At 39.1% G+C, this 18,663-nt stretch overlaps 1 protein-coding gene across 1 annotated transcript in view; it reads right to left on the bottom strand.

The window, feature by feature from the left end:
• LOC124619897 (digestive cysteine proteinase 1) overlaps positions 1 to 18,663 on the bottom strand; it is a 76,132-nt gene that overhangs the window by 33,483 nt on the left and 23,986 nt on the right. Inside the window, exon 8 of the mRNA XM_047146527.1 lies at positions 4,780 to 4,880. Within this exon, the coding sequence (XP_047002483.1) occupies positions 4,780 to 4,880 (101 nt within the window). The remainder of the gene's footprint in view (positions 1 to 4,779; positions 4,881 to 18,663) is intronic.

Below are 18,663 nucleotides of genomic sequence, written 5' to 3'. Positions count from 1 at the left end.
TCAGTGCCTGGGCGATAAGGTGGCAGCCCCACCAAGGCAATTGGAAGCGGTGGGCCAATCACCCGCCCTTCTTAAAAAACCTGATTACTGAAACCGAGACGAGAATACAAAACCAGATGGATAAACTGGTAACGACCTTTGGCATGAAAAGGAAAACGAAAATTGGCTTTTGGAATATATGAACCTTGAGGGAGAGTAGCAAGCTGAAACAAGTGACAGGGGAAATGAATAACTGTAAGCCTGATATCCTGGGATTGAGTGAAGTGAGGTGGCCACAATTTGGTGAAATGCAGACATCAGATGGAATTACGTTTTTATATTCAGGATGTGAAGAGGATGGAGTTGGGCTGTTGTTGACCAAGGCAGCAAAGAAGAGCCTCTTAGAATGGAGACCTGTGTCTATTAGGATCATGACTGCCAGATTTAATATGAAGGTCCAAAACATGACGCTTATCCAATGCTGTGCTCCCAGAGAGACATCAGAGACTGAGAAGAAGGAGTTCTATTACATGCTACGATAGACTGTAAGGAAAGTGAGCAAGAAATATATCCTCATTGTTATGGGAGACATAAATGCCAAGGTGGGAGATAACAATGCGGGTTTGGAACAGATAATGGGGGTACATGGCTTGGGTGAAATGAATGATAATGGGGAAAGATTTAGTGACTTCTGCACGAGCCATGACCTTGTAATAGGAGGGACCTTGTTTCCTCATCAGAGATGTCATGTATCCCCAGATCATATTACAAAAAATCAAATTGACCACATCGCAGTATCCAGGGAGTTCAGGAGAAGCCTGGAAGATGTGTGGAATAGAAGAGGAGCAGACGCAAGCAGCGACCACCATCTTATTACTGCCAGTTTCCGAATGAAGATTGTGGCTTCCAGAAAGAAACTCGAGCCAAGAAATAGATGATTCGATGTACGTAAACTGAAAGACCCACAGATAGCTGAGGGGTTCCAGCTGGAACTCCAGAATAGATTCCAGGCGCTGGAACTGGAGATGGCTGAGGATAAGGACATGGAGGAAATGTGGACGGAAGTTAAAAATACTTTTGTGAAAGTGAGTGAGAGACAACTTGGCTTTAAAAATCGCCTGCAGAGAGATTGGACGTCCGAACACACCTGGAGAAAAGTCACCCATAGAAAGGAGGCCAAGGGAAGAGTAAATCAGAGCAGGACCAGGCAACAAAAAGCACAGGCACAAGACTATATAGCAGCAGATAAGGAAGTGAAGAGGAGTGTGAGAAGAGACCACAGAAGATGGATAAATGAACAAGCTGATACAGCATAACAGGCAGCGCGCAGGGGGGATGTGAAAGAACTATATGATATCACTAAGATGCTCTCAATGAAAAAGCTTCCAGAGGAACCGACCAGTAAGGAATAAGAAAGGGGAGATACTAACTACACATGAAGAACAATCACGTACGTGGAAGGAACACGTTAAAGAAGTTCTAAATAGAGACCTTGGTGGGGAAGTAGAAGAACAAGAACAAACGGAAAGAAACGGAATACAATGATCCTAGTCCCAGCATTGGTGTAAATGCACCCACGAAAGCAGAAATTCGGATAGCACTGAAGCAGATCAAGAATGGGAAGGCACCAGGACCAGATAATATAACATCCAAGATCCTGAAAACAGACTTGGACACCACTGTCAAGATATTGCACATACTCTTAGAGAAGATATGGAGAGAGGAGAAACTGCCAACAGATTGGAAACGAGGTATTATCATGAAAATACCCAACAAACGAGATGTTACTAACTGCAACAACTGGCAGGGCATTACCCTATTGTCAGTACCGAGTAAGATACTTTTGTGGATCATTTTAAATTGCATTAAGGATTCTGTGGAAACACAACTGAGGAGAGAGCAGGTGGGTTTTAGAAAACATCGAAGCTGTGTAGACCTCATCAATACTCTCAGAATTATCCTGGAACAAAGTGCAGAGTGGCAACACACTCTCTACCTTACCTCCATTGACTTTGAAAAGGCTTTCGACTCTGTCAATCGAAGAGTCATGTGGGATACTCTTGCAAAATATGGCATCCCAACAAAGATTATTAACATCATCAAGGAAACGTATGAAGACTATGAATGCCAAGTACTACATAATGGAGAACTAACAGACCCTTTCCAAGTTAATTCGGGAGTACGACAAGGGTGTATTCTTTCGCCAACACTATTTCTTTTGGTGTTGGACAATGTGATGAAGAGAGTGATGGGGGGACAGGAGAGAGGCATACAGTGGGGGATGTGGGATACGCTCAAAGATCTAGATTTCGCAGACATTTGCTTAATGGCACAATGAGACATTGAAGAGAAACTGGCCAGGTTACAGAGAGAGGCGGAAGTTACAGGCCTCAAGATAAATGTTTGCAAAACTAAAGAAATGTGGCTAAATTCGACCATCACAAATAGGCTGGCCTTTAATGGAGAGGACGTAGAACAGGTCCAATCTTTCCTCTATCTCTGAAGTATAGTCACGACTACAGGAGGTGCTGAGGACGACATCCATAGTAGAATCCGCAAAGCATATGTGCATTTGTACAACGGTACCCTGTATGGAGAAATAGGAACATCTCAAAGAAGATCAAACTCCAGCTTTTCAATAGCAATGTGAAAGCTGTTCTGTTGTATGGTAGCGAAACTTGGAAGGTGACTAACCACATCAACAACCAGCTCCAAGTTTTTATCAACCACTGTCTCCGGCGTATTTTAAATGTGAAATGGTGAGATATAATGACAAATGAAGATCTTTGGAGGGAGACAAATGAGCAACCAATCAATATACAAATCAAAGAAAGAAAATGGAACTGGATTGGACATACACTGAGGAAACCAGATGGAGCTATTGAAAGGATGGCTTTGGATTGACGTGGAAAAGGATGATTGAGAGAGAAGCTGCAGTGTGAGGAAACCAGATGGAGCTACTGAAAGGATGGCTTTGGATTGACGTGGAAAAGGATGATTGAGAGAGAAGCTGCAGTGGATGGGAAAACCTGGAGTGAAGTGAAGACACTTGCTAGAAATCGTACCAGGTGGAGGAATTTCGTCACGGCCCTATGTTCCAGAGGGAACGACAGGAACCAAGCATGCAGCAAGTGTTAATGTGCTGTGACGAATCTTTGAAATTGGGACTCCTCTTGGTATTACTCGGCTTACAGACAACTTTCAAGTCACACATCATCGCATCAGCAGCAGAAATAATTTGCAGTGAAACATCACGTCTGCCTGGTGATTTTGTCAGCACAGGAACAATCAAGACAACTGTACAAGACCAACTAGATTTTTCACAGCATTAAAGACAGCATGCCTCCAAAATCTGGCCACCACAGGCTTCGCAACATGGTTCACTGCACTCTTTTATGCACAAAGACCTCGAGCATTGTACTCACGTGATGTTCCAAGCAGATGGCGTTAAATGTCCACTTCAAGCCCCATATTCTGGCCTCTAAAAGGTACGCCAGGAATAGGAACAAACAGTAAACATTCTGGTGAATGGCAACACTACAATTGCCTCACTGAACCGAGTAAAGCTAGCATATGTATTCCACGAGACGCCATTGCCAGTGGCCCAGCGTAGATGACAACTAGCCTCCCATCGGGACTCCATGATGCATCTGTCGCCTCTACAGTGCAGCATCCACCGACTGACGCAGTACTTCCTCCAGCGTGGATGGCCCGCAACAGCCACAGAGTTCGAAACTGACACTCCACTTCTGCTAGGGAGATTATGTAATGCCCTACGTGTCAACCTCCATGTATTCATATGAAGTGCACTGTTATGCAGTGACAGTGCAGTTTATGTGTGCATACCAAGTGAATCGCTATCGAGTAGTTCCACACCTGGCCACTAGGAGCATTGTGTTGCACATGTGATTCATTTCTCCATGCACATGTTTACTGTTGGATTTAAATTTATTTTTTGTTGTTTTTCTATTTGACGATTCTCTGACACCACGCGATGAGGCTTCTGTATATCTCTTACCCCTTGCAAATGAAATAATAAAGTTTCAGTTAATTGTCATTATCTGCATCTTTTAATTACGGATAAAGTTGAGTAACCACAAAAGAAATAGGGGTCTTAAAACACAGCTTCTGCAAAAGCTAAAGCAAAGATAATTAGTTTGTCATATTAACTTTCAGCACAATTTATAGCCGTAAGTAATGCATTAAATAGTTTTCTTATGCTCTCTCACTTATGTAGTATCTGAGATTCAGTAACTACATAATGTTACTGAGACACATACTTGGATTTCAATGGAGACATATTCCAGCAAGTGAAAGCCTCTTCGTCTCTCACATGCAACATTCAGAGACTATTACTTTTGTTTAGGCAGTTCCTGGTGGAGAAGGGATTGCTAGTAATGACTAATGCTAAATCAGTAATGAAATAGAAAACTATGAAAAGGGTATTGGATGAAATGCTGTTTCACCTTTCAGAAGGGAATGTGAGAGGCAATAAAGACCGAGACGAATCGAATAAAGGACAGAAGAGAGTCAGATATACAAAAGGTAACAGTTTTCTTCTTTTAAAAGAGCACATGAGAAATAACAATAACCTAGCAGGAATAAAAAAACGGTAAACAACAATACCACAAAATAAAGCAAAGAGCATAAATATTTATACAATAATACACTTTTCTGAAAATAAAATTAGAACAACTAAGAACACATAATGAGTAAATGAATGTGTGTGTGTGTGTGTGTGTGTGTGTGTGTGTGAGATATATATATATATATATATATGCATGATGAAATTTGACATACCTGTTGTGACAGGCGAACTTGATACCCATGGGTAACAAAGAATGCTCCTTCAATTGCACCTGTTGTGCCAAAGCTCCAGCAAGAACCACAGACAGACTGATCTGTAATAATATGTTGAATAATATGCAGTTATAGATAGCATGCATACTTCAGCAATTTATTTGAAAGTACTGTAGCCACAAATATATATACAGGCAGCAAAGTTACGATGTTTTGAAAAGTTACTTTCATCAAAGACCATATGCACTGTTAGCCTCCTTATGCAGAAGACGTGTGCTATGCTCCATGACTCTTTTTTTTTTGCTACAATGTTCTGGCACACTAAAACAGAAACTGACAAAAACCATCTAAAAAAAATTAATGCTTTTTGCAGCTTAAGCCAACTTCTGGCATTTCCTTTGTGTGTAAATGGGATTAAATGTCAGATACATTCACTTTTAAAATCTAGATCCTAACATTTTACTATAATTTAAATATTTTTTTGTTGATTGTATCACTTCTTGTCTGTGTGTCATAATTTTTTTGTGTTTTCAAATGCAGAGTGCTGCAGAAAAATACATTCCACACTTTAAACTCCTCTGGGCCTGGAGCATTATCGATGTGTTGTAAGAAATCCTACCAACAAATGTACCACACAGACCAAAAATGTAGTGAAAAGCTGGAATAAAATTCCCATTGATTGCGAAAAATAAAATACTTAGTAATGAACCCAAGGACACCTAAATTATATGGACTACCAAAAAGCCACAAAGAACAAATCCTAATATTAGTAGAAAGCTGAACATCTGCTCACAAAATACTATACATCAGAAACTATTCACAATATAAAACTCAAGAACATTAATACACAACATAAAAGACATAATAATTTTTAAAAAATGGAAACTTCTCTACACCAATATTCCAATAAAAGAATTCATACCATATAACACAACTTCCACAATATAGAAAATGACAACACATGAATGCAGGAGAACATTGAGCAGCTAAAGCTAGTAATAAGCCAGAATTACTCCGAGTTTAATAATGCATTATACACACAAAAGGTGGATTCAACATGTGGCGTAGCATAGCTGGCACCACAGCTGATATGTTGTTTAAACACATTAGAACAAAAAATTTTTTGCCCCACAAACATACTTCCAAAGAAAACTGTAATATATTACCATTCTGTACATGACAGATTGTTCCAACACAGACATTCAACAAATACATAAAACATTTAATGAACTTCATACGGACATGAAATTTACAGTGAAAACGGATAACAATAAAACAATCAACTTTGTGGTCCTAACAACAACAAAAACTCATGACACACATCAATCTGAAGTCTATAGAAAACATGCATCATTAATGCAAATTCCTGTAATCCTAAAACATACAAACATGTATACTTTCATATAATTATAGACTGACTGATCTACCATTACAACAATCTGCAAATAAGAAGGAATTGGGGATCCTTTAATGCACAGTACAACATAACAACTTCAATCCCAACAAAGTCGACCAAATCTAAGGCTAACAAAACAAACAGATACAAATTAAGATTCACAGTGACATAAAACTGACAAGAGAGGTACCAACAAAACAGGAACTAACATACAAATCACATATATATATAGGAAATATATCAACAAACTCAACATACTGCTAAAGTAAACTACAGTAAGTTTTGCATAAAACACTGCACACAGCCTAAGAACAAAAATTCACTCCAGAAAAACAAGACCACCTTTGCACACACCCAGGCTTGTACAAAATTGACTGTAATGATTGTCAAAAATTCTTTATCGGCCAGATGGGCAAAAATTTCGAGATTAGATAAGAAATAGACATCTATATACATCAGCTCTTGTGAGTAGATCTAATGTTGAAACTAGTATCAGTGACCATGAAGTGACTGTATACCCTGTTCATCATAAGAATAAACCTGGTGTAAGCAAACACAAACACGATGGATTGGTCAGAAGCCATAGCACACATGAACTGGTGCTGTTGTGCTCTTTGAAGTAGGTCCTACTTACATATTAGATGTATTATTACTAAGTTACGTTAAATGAAACTTTAAGATATTCTGATGTATTAACAGCCATCAAAGTTTTTCTTAATCATGCTTTAGCTACGTAGCTTTTAGTTCAAAAATCATGTACAGTCACAGTCTCTGTACTGTTGTTCTCCGATTGTCGCGCTATTAATATGCAGTATGAAAGTGTTTGAGGCTGCTTCCTGATCTGTGGTGAAGCACACGTGTGGAACATGGTCAAAAGGTGCCGAGAAATAGGTTGCTCTTAATGTTTTTCATACATTTACGGGAACAAACTGCTTTGAAATTTCCAAGGGACTGTATTCGACAGTTGAGGTGCTAATATAGACTGAATGTATAGCGGAATCAGTAGTGTGGTACAGTGATAACTAAGTGCAGTTCATGGATCGCCTTGCTCACCTTTTTCTCCTTCACTTTGAAATACCTACATCTCATAATTGTAAAATTCATCATCGTTTTTTATGAATAATGCACATCTTCTTGTTTCTAATTACATATTGCATGCAAAACTCCTGTTTTCATTTCAAATATAAATTCTTAATTATCGATATTTTATGAAAGATTGTTAACAAAGATCACTTAAATTACAATAACATAACAATTTAACTTTTTAGGACAAAAATGAAAAACAAAATACTCTTTATTTGTACTACGTCCATTGTTTTATAGCACAGATGTAGTCTCACATCAACCAGAGTGATAAATTAGGTGGACACATGAAAAACAATCAGTTTCGCAATATCGAGACCACCATACAAATGCTGTTTTTGTTTTTTTTTAAATGTGCCACTGTACCATTACAATATGAACTCAAAAGAACTGATCTGGAGGCAAGGTAGACTGTTAAGCTGCCAGACGTACTGCACTAACAACACAGCTTTTTTGCATGTCACTGCCGAACGTTGGTGGGATATAGAATGGTATGTCATAAAAGAAGAGGAGCAAATGTGGCCACCTTAGTAGCTTTGTGGATTCTGTTGTTGATCGACTCTCAATCACCGTAGCACATGGCAATTCTAGAAATGAAATGTATTTCCTGGATTCGGAAAAGGAAGGAGCTAAGAGATTACCAGACGATTGACTGTAATTAATATCTTCAGTGGCTTCAGTATTAACCAGTACAGTGAAATCCCTGCATCATGCTTTTGCAACACACGAAGCTCGTTCAAAGGAATTATCCTGTGTTTAAGTTAGGAATTTTCATCACTCTTGTTTGTAATTAGAATACTACATTAGGTGGGAATGAGAGCATTTTATGCTTTCCTTCTGGACACATATGTCTCACATTATCCCTCATTTATGTGTGTCTAACACAGCATAAGACATATCCTTATGATCATACTCGACACAGATTGGTTTCCGCTCCACATGAAATGAAATCCAATGAGATTCCAGCGAACGCAGAATAATACGTGGTGTAATGTTTACATCAGGTTTATTCTTATGATGAACAGAGTATAGCACTAACAATAACTAAAGTACAATGGGCAATTAAAACAAGTAGGAAGATTTAAACATTCAGCAACCAAAATAAACACGTAGTAGCGTCACATCTAAACACTGTGGCATGGTTGGCACTGTCCCAATTTATGACCTAAGTTGCAATACCAGAGAAGGAAAGTTACTACTCATTATATAGCAGAGATGCTGAGTCGCGATAGGCACAACAAAAACATTCACACAATTGTAGCTTTCGGCCATTAAGGCCTTTGTCAGTAGTAGACATACATACATACATACATATGCATGCATATACACACACACACACACACACACACACACACACACACACACACACACACACACTCAAACGCAACTTGCACACACATCTGCAGTCTCAGAGAACTGCAACTACACTGTGAGCAGCAGCACTAGTGCATGATGGGGAGTGACGACTGGGTGGGGGTGCCTCTCAAAGTACCACAGTCTGGCCACAGAGGAACATTCCCCTCGTAACTTAGTACAATCCAGGACTGGAGTAACTGAATTACATTCTCCGCCAGGGTTCTGATCACCTCTTGTGCCCTGAAATGAGGAACATCCTGCCCACTGTCCTTCCCATCCCTCCCACAGTGGTATCCTGCCGTCCAATAAACCTACACAATATATTTCTCCATCCCTACACAACCCCTGCTCCCAACCCCTTACCTCATGCCTCATATCCCTGTAACAGACCTAGATGCAAGACCTGTCCCACCACCACCACCACCACCACCACCACCTACTCCAGTCCGGTCACAAACGTCACTTATCCCATCAAACTCAGGGCTACCTGTGAAACCAGTCTTGTGATCTACAAGCTAAGGTGCGAGCACTGTGCTGCATTCTATGTAGGCATGACAACCAACAATCTGTCTGTCCACATGAATGGGCATCAACAAACTGTGGCCAAGAAACAACTGGACCACCCTGTTGCTGAGAACACTGTCAAACATGACATACTTCATTTCAATGACTGTTTCACAGCCTGTGCCATATGGTTCCTCCACCAAACACTAGTTTTTCTGAATTGAGCAGGTGGAACTTTCCCTGCAATATATCCTAAATTCCCATAAGCCTCCTGGTCTCGACCTTCATTAATCATTGTCCTCTCCCATCCAGCCCCTTCTCTGTTCCCAACCCTGAACTACACAGCTTTCATTCCACCATCGTACCCAGTCTTTTTATGTCTCTTCTTTTCCACTAACCCTCCCCTCCCCACCTCTCCCCTGCCCTGCATCTAACGTCCAGACTGCACATAGCTGCAGTACCCTCTCTTCACCTCATCCCTGCACACTCCCCAGCAGCACGTCACTGTCCGCCACCCCAACCTACTATCCCTCCCACTCCTCGCACCAGCCTCCTCCGTACGCCCACCCAGTCACCACTCCCACCACACACTGGTGCTGCTGCTTGCAGTGTGGCTTCAGTTGCCTGCGACTGTGTGTGTGTGTGTGTGTGTGTGTGTGTGTGTGTGTGGTCTATTTTTGATGAAGGCCTTACTGGCCAAAAGCTTTATTTGTGAAAGTCTTCTTGTCATGCCTATCTGCAATTCAGCATCTCTGCTATATGGCGAGTGGCAACTTTCCTTTCCACAGAAGGTTATTTGAAGTTTTACAGGGAGCAGTGGGCAGTGATGAAATTAGCAAATGAAATACAATAGAAGATGGATGGGTAGATCTGAGAAATAGTGAAGGTAGCAGAGTATCATATAGGAGGAAAGATAAGGCCTATTTAAGATCCTTGGATAACATACATGAACCTAAATTTCATTGAAGAAAGAACAAAATATGAAAACCAAGCAAATTAGTTAAACAAAAGTGACATAGATGTCTAAAAAATGAGGGTGGCAAAAATGTGAAAGCTTACAAAGCAGGAATGGTTGGGAATAATTGCAAAGCTGTAAAAGGACGCATAACTATAAGAAACCTAGAGTGCGCTTAAGAGAGCTTTGGAGAAAAGATAAGCACCTGTGTGAACATCAACAGCTCAGACAGCAAGCCACTGCTAAGAAATGAAGGGGAGGATCAAAGGTGGAAGGAATACGTAGGAAGGCTTTATAATGGCAAAAAACTCAATGGCAGTATTGTGGTAAGGGAAGAGGGAATGAAAGTGAGATAGGAGACGTGACACTGTAAGAAGATTTGACAAAGTATTTAAAAGATCAAAACTGAAACTACCTACCTACCTACAGAAAATGACACTCCACCTGTACTATTAAGATCCTTGTGAAGAATCAGCCATTGCGGGCGGGGAGGGGGGGGGGGGGGGACCACCAGGTGCAGACAGGTGTGAATATTACTTAACTATATTCAAAGAAATGTGACTGATGCCTGAACAGGGACTTACATGCATCGAGAATAGAAAACAGTGAATTGAGAATGGCTAGCCACTAGCCGAAATCTGTATTTGCGTAATAAAATCTAAAAAAGGATGACTGGTTGCTGCACTCTATAATTTATAAACCACATAACAATCGCTGAGAGCACCCACTTTCTGAATTGAAGGTAACCTGACTTAACTATCAGTTTACTAAGTCTTGGTAACAAAATGTATTAATAAGAATTATCAACGTAAGGATGGAATGAAGTAAAAGCCTACCCAGATGAACATCAGTTTGGGTTTTGAAGAAATGTATGATTGTAAAAGTAATACCGCCACAATGCTTATCTTAGAAGATAGGATCTTAAAAGACAAGTAGGAAAAAGCAAACCAAAATTTATAGCATTTGTAAATTTACAAAAATCTTTTGAAAACGCTGCCTGCAATATATCTTTGAATCCCAGAAGTTATAAGGGATAAAATACAGATAGCAAGTGGCTATCTACAACTTGCACAGAAATGAGACTGCAGTTATGAGCCTGAAGGCATGAAAAGGAAGCAGCAGTTGAGAAAGGTGAAAGGCAGGGTTGCAGTCTGTGCCCCATGTTGTTCGATCTGTACCTTGACTATGCAATAAAGGAGAGAATTAAAGTTCACAGAGAAGAAACTTTGAGCTTTGCCGATGACATTGCAATTTTTTCAGACAATAAAGGACTTAGAAGATGAGTTGAACCGAATGGACAGAGCCTCGAAAAAAGGTAATAAGATGAACATCAACAAAAGTGAAACAATGGTAAAGGAGTGTAATCAAATTAAATCAGGCAATGGTGACAGAATTAGGTTAGGAAATAGCCCATGAAAAGCAGTAGATGATATGCAAATGAAAAGCAGTAGATGATATATCATTTATTTTTGAGAAAATTTCTCCTGGAGAAATAGCGGTCTTCATAAAAGTACTTTAAAAATGAATCATAAACAATCTTGATTGCAAAAACATTTATCTCAATGGTAACAGGTTTTTGTTAATATTTGCCCATCCTCAGACCCTCACACCAAGATGTTAAGCAGTGGTAGTGAATGGAGGAATTGTTGTGACCTCCATGAATGAGCATTTGACACTTGTGGAGTCACAACACACACACCATTCATCGCCACTGCCTACCATCACGGTACAAGGGTCTGAGGGTAGTCAAATGCAGACCGAAACCAGTATAGTAGCTGTCAATGGCAGAAACAAGGAGGATATAAATTGCAGACTGGTGGTTAACAAGGAAACTGTTTCTGTAAGTGAGATTTGTATTTCATTAGTATTTCACTGAAGTGCTTGAAAGTCTCTCCTGGTGGGAAAAATGCTGAGTGTAGCATTATCTGGAAGTGAAATGTCTGTGATCAAAGTATAGATTAGACAAAATACAAGCTTTTAAAATGAAATGTTACAGAACAATGTTTAAGGTTAGATGAGTAGCTCAAATAACTAATAAACCGGTACTGCATTAAACTGGAGAGAAAAGAATTTCATGGAACAACTAGACTAAAAGAAGAGAGGTTGAAAGGACAGATCCTGAGGCATTAAGGACTTGTCAGTTCAGTTAGGAGGTTAATAATTGCAAAGTGGCTCTAAGACCTGACTACAACAAACAAGATCATGTGGATGTTGGTTGAAGTACTTATTCAGAGATAAAGAGACTTGCACTTAACAGACCAGTATGCAGTGCTGTAAAAAAAAACAGTCTTCATAGTAAAGATCACAAAAAGAGCAACAAAAACAAACATTTCAACAAGCCTGGATGAAATTATGACAGGTATGAAGATCGATGATGTTTGACTCCTTAAACCTACTGTAAACACAACTAAATCTGAAACTTCCTGGCAGAAAGGATTGCTAGTTCTGCAAGGTTCGCAGGAGAGCTTCTGTTAAGTTCGGAAGGTAGGAGACTAGGTACTGGCAGAAGTAGGGGTGTGAGGACGGGGCGTGAGTCATGCTTGCGTAGCTCAGTCGGTGGAGCACTTGCCCGCGAAAGGCAAAGGTCCCGAGTTTGAGTCTCTGTCCGGCACACATTTTTAATCTGGCAGGAAGTTTCATGTCAGCGCACACTCCGCTGCAGAGTGAAGATCTCATTCTGGACAACTAAACCTGATTAGAGGGCATAAGATTTTCAAAACTGAGTAGAGGGCATAATTTTCAGCTGTGAACTGTGTGTACGGAAATCCACAGCGTTTTTATCGGTTAAAATAAAATATTATTTCCTTTTACAGATTAGCTTCATTTATTGTGATACATCTGACACACACAGCTTGTAATTGCTAACCACAATACAGCCACAGAATGCAACAGAACTGTGTCCATAGTACAAGGAACAATGGCTTTTCAGAAACCAACGTATAATGTCCAGATTTAGATTTCAGTCATAACAATGTACTTCACACATTGAGACATGTGGATATCTGTATATAGTAATTGAGAGATGCACACAAATTATAGGATCCTGTTATACAGAATTACAATACAACAATAAAGATAAATATAAAAATACAACCACCTACATTAATGCTGAACAGGAGAAGAAGAATTAGCATAAATCCCAATGAAGCTACCAAAATCATGGCAAAAACAAACAAACTTTTGAACTCTCATGAAACCAGAAGACTTCCCAAAATCAACACAAACAAACCAATAAGAACCAACCATGAACACACAAACCCCCCCAACCGCCCAAGAAGTGGCAGCAGCACTCAAGGAACTGAAATACTACAATACTTGACACAGAGGACTTAAGAGTAAGTAGCATCGAACTGGAGAACATGTAATGTGATTTCGGAGGAATAGCCACCAGTTTGAAACTGCAACCACATCTAGATAAGGCTCTTATCACACCAATCCATCAGTTCAAGCACCCCAGATCGTAATAACATCCACAGTTTCCACTGAAGAAAGCAATGAAAACTATATAAAAACTGAGTGGTTGGAATGGAGGTACACACTATTTTAAGTGTAGGGCAATCACAGACAAAATATTACACGATTTGAATAACAAGACTGCTGTGGATGTTAGAATTCCTTATTGGAGAACATGACTGGTTCACAAATAAATTTGCATCTTCAGGTGCTTCACTGTATACAATGGGGAAAAAAAAACTTATCAGAAATTTAGTCATGCCAAGAACCAGACAAATAAAAGATCCTTATGGTCAAAAGATAAAAGGTCCTATTTAAATCGAATAAAGCCATTCCCAACATTTATATCCAGGTATTTATTATGTCCGACTCATGAACGTGCAAGTGTCTATGATAAAATGTATTGGAGGCTAAGATCAACCCAAACCTAAGAAAGAACCCAGTAAAAAAGTCAAAGTAAGGACGTAGTAGCTATTAAAATAATTTATAAAGAAAAAAATAATGACAATACTTAACAAAAACATCGCATTTGAAACATTAAAAGAGAAACAGTTGTCAAAAGTGTCACACTTTACCTCCATTATAGACAACCTGGCGAGGAAGCGTTCCTGTTGGCGGCACCGACCAACCACTACCTGTAGCAAGGTCTACACAGAGAGCCGTGCATGCACAGTGTTGCAAATATTACGCAACCAGATACCTTGACTGAAATGGTGGGGGCTGGATACACCTGGAGATGCAAATTTAATCTGTGAAACTGTTTGTGTTCTCCAATAAAGAATTCCAACAGGCACAGCAGTCTTGTTTATTCAAATCAGAAGTGGAGGTCACTAACAAGTGTGATCTACAATGCAAAACTGCCTGTTCAAGTCAAAGGAAACACATAGAAGTGAGTGATAAGATAAGCTCTAATTTAGGGTTCATAATGTTGGGCCATGCACAGATCAGATGAATGGAAGCTCCAGGTTACAGACACAAGAATGCTACGTACGTCTGTAGGAATGACTCTAAAAGAGAAGAACAAGAAACAACCACATCCGAGGCTTGTTTATGGCAGCAAACATAGCAGTTAAGCTTGAAGAAAACTGTCTACACTGATAAGGGCATGTCCTGTGTATTGAACCTTAGTCTATGGCAAGAACAGCATTTGATATAACCGAGCAGAAAAAAGGTGCCAGATGACTACCAAATGCATGATCAGGACCCAAACGAACGACCTGAAATGGACAGGACTGTACTCTGAAACAACACAAAAAAGACACAGAAGAAGAAGAAGTAGTAAACGTTTTCACCAAAATTTGGAAATATGTCTGAGACTGTTTGGATCTACCTATGCATGGCTCCATCAAAAATTCTGACAACAGAAAAATTCCTTGGACTTTGCACAATGGATAAATCCATCTTCTCCACAAAAAATGAGATATGAGCATTCCAGATAACTACAGAGGTATATCCGACTGAACAACATTCGGATCAAAAGGTAGGTGAAAACCAGGAATGCCTAAGACTATGGAGAAGTGCGCAGAAAAAAATCATCACTTCAGAATAAGTCACGGAATATTACAAGAAATACTTAGGCACCAAGTGCAATAGGTGCCAACAAGAAGACACACAACATACATCACAGCGACATTACTTTATCCCACACAAGGCAGAAATTCAAACCAGCCAGCTTACTAGCAGATTGACAGGGGGTGACACAAGTAGGCATGCTAGCAGCGACTCCATCTACATCGATACTCTGCAAATCACATTTAAGTGCCTGGCAGAGAGTTCATCGAACCACCTTCACAATTCTCTATTATTCCAATCTCGTGCAGGGCGCGGGAAAAACGAACACCTTCATCTTTCTGTACGAGCTCTGATTTCCCTGTGCTCCAAGACACGGGCAGCTTCTAACAGCACACACAGGCCAAACTGTTTACAACTTTGGCTGAAACTAACTTGAGCTAATTTAACAGTAGTGTTACTCCACAAGACAACTATTTAGGGTAACACCACAATGGCAATCAGCAGTTCCATTGCAGCCAGTAGCAACTTTAAGAACTTGTCACAAAAATTCCAAAGAACGCACTATAATACTGCTGGGTCAATATTAATGCACAACTGGGAAGACAGAAAAAAACTTCAGGAACATTGCTGCGACTACCCAGCTCACAAAAGGACAAATAAGAATATCAAATGACTAATAGAACTACACACAACGATCAACTAGTAATGAAATTCACAGCTTTTAACCCTTAAGTAGCTACATCGGGTGAAAATGACCCGAAAAACTTTTCTTTTGCTTAATTGCTTTGGCACTTTACAGCTCAAACTTGCAGACGGCATGTATTTTCTTTTACTGTTAAGCTGTTTCAGACAGTGTATTCAGAATCACCACTGCCTTCACTGTACTTGATTTGACACAATTGTTTGCATGTTCACACTTATTTTTCACCTGTGGCCCAATGGGAGTGCAAGTGTTCAACCGCAAAATACAGAGGCAACAAGAGTACGAACAACTGCATTTCTTCTTTCCTGCATAAGTAAATCAAATAATTTACCAATATTATTTTTATTTCATATTTTCTTCCCTCAGTCGAAAGTAATGTGACTTGCATCCACAACTAAAATGGGAGATCAAGGAAATAATCAAACCCCTCAAAAACAATAAAACACCTGGGGAGGATTCCATAACTGCAGAATTTTAGAAACATTCAAATAACAAATATCTGGTCAAGCTAACTGAAATCACTGAAAACATTTGGCTAACAGGAGTGATTCCCAAAGACTGGAAGACAGCCTTGATCCAGCCACCGCACAAAGTAGGTGATAAAACTGATGTTAACAACCACAGAGGCATTTCTCTCTTATCGATTACCTACAAAATCTCATCAAAAGCACTGTTAGCTAGGGTAGAACAACAACTCAAACCTCAAATTTTTTTGATTAGATTAATTTACTTTTTGTTCAAATTGATCCATTGTGAGGAGATCCTCCAGGATGTAGAACACGTTAGAAAAAAAAAGAATACACAAAAATAAACATTTACAATGAAGAACAAATATGCTAATGTATATTCCATAGATCCAAAGTTGAGTGATCACCATGAACATGGAACAAGTAAACAAAATTTTTGAATGTATCTTCAATTACGAGGCAATAAACACTAAACAGAAAAATCATTTTACAACAGTTATATACAATGAGTGCATTATTGCACTGAATTTGTACAGACTTCAGATTGTACTAATACTCGCATCATTTGATATCATTAGTGACACTCACATATACCAGTCAGTTCTACTAAGAAAGTCATCAATGGAGTAGGAGGAGTTACCGCCAATAATCCTTTAAGCTGCTCTTAAACTGAGCTTTATTGGTAGTTAAACTTTTTACAGCTACTGGCAAGTAACTGAAAATGTGTGCTTCTGAATAATGGACACGTTAAATCTTTGAGAAGATTATTCTTATTTGCAGAATTGGTTCCGTAACTGAGCTGTTTGTTTCAAAAAATCATATATTTTAATAGCAAATTTCATTCAGCAGTAGTTTATATCCCTAGTGCCCTAAACAGGTCTCTGCGGGATGTTCTTGAGCTTACAACATAAATAATTCTTATTATAAGTTTCTAGAGCTGGAAAACTTAATAGCTTGGCTTGATGAATGGCTCCAAAAAATAACCCTGTGTGATATTACAAAATGAAATTGTGCGTAGTATGTCAGCTTTTTCATTTTTATATCCCCTACATATAACAACTTTCACATTGCAAATAGAGTTTTGTTTAGGTGGTTCAGCAGTTTCTGTGGTGTGCTCCTCCAATGTGGATTTATTATCAAGCTGTAATCCCAAGAATTTATCACTATCCACTTCTTCTACCAGTTTATCATCATATTTTAGGCATACACTGGTGGGAAACTTCTTACAAGTTCTGAACTGCATGTAGGGTGCCTTTCCAAAGTTTAGTGACATAGAATTGGCTACGAACGATCTATTAATGCCCGTGAAAATTTCATTAACTGATTGTTCTAAGGCCACACCTGATTTGCTATTTATTGTAATGTTTATATCATCTGCAAACTAAATAATGGCATCTGGTAATGTTACTGATGAGCAATCACTGATATACACAAGAAAAGTAAAGATCCAAAATGTAACCTTGTGGAACACCACATGCAATTAGTTCCCAGTTGGATGATGTACAATAATTTAATACATGCCTCTTTCCTAATGACATCCTCTGTTTCCTGTTGGAGATACAGGATTTGAACCATTTTGCAGCATTTCCTGTTACACCGTAGTATTTCAATTTAATCAAAAGGATATTGTGAGTGATTTACACGATCAAATGCCTTTGACAGATCACAAAACACACCAGTAGCCTGTAATTTATTATCTAATAAATTAAGTACATTTCCACTGTTTGTGTAGATGGCCTTCTCAGTGTCGGGACCCTTTATAAATCCGAATTGCAACTTCGACAATATATTATTTGTAGTCAGATGGTACCTTCAAAGTCTACTAAACTCAGAAGCACACTCTATAACTTTGTAGACATTTTATCCTAACTACCAGGAAATTTTGATTTTAAAGGTTTTAAGGTGGACGTTACATCTGGTGGGGCAGTGGTTTTAGAAAGAACAGGGCATATTCAGAGTGGATTTTCAACTTAAAGGCAATAATACCATATCTAAAAAAACATCAATCAAATTGGTTGACTTTAGGTATGTTTATGACTCAGCTGATAAGAAGTCACTGTGCGAAATTCTCAATGAACTGTGCATGTGTAGTAAAACCACAGCTCTAATTAAGCAAACAGTCATAAACACCCATTCTGAAACGAAATTTAGAGGTGAAAATTCTGAAAGTTTTGAGACTAAAATTGGAGAGTCAGAAAGGATCGTCTCTCTGCCCTGCTACTTGAGTCCTACAAGAAGTCATAACAGAATGTCATTAGCAAAATTCCATAACAATGAGGGAGTTAGATTAGTTGACAAAAGGGGCACTCTACAAATACACTGTCTTAACATTTGCATATGACCAAGCCATTTTTGCAGCCATTGAAGAGACAACTGCTGCAAGACCAAGCTTAAAAATCAGGCTTACAAATCTCCTTTGACAAAATCAAGTTCATGACAACAATTAAGGCAGCCC

The sequence above is a fragment of the Schistocerca americana genome, chromosome 6 (genome assembly GCF_021461395.2).
Source record: "Schistocerca americana isolate TAMUIC-IGC-003095 chromosome 6, iqSchAmer2.1, whole genome shotgun sequence".
Lineage (NCBI taxonomy): Eukaryota > Metazoa > Arthropoda > Insecta > Orthoptera > Acrididae > Schistocerca > Schistocerca americana.
Note: the sequence above shows the minus strand (reverse complement) of the source record. Positions and strands in the feature narration are given on the sequence as shown.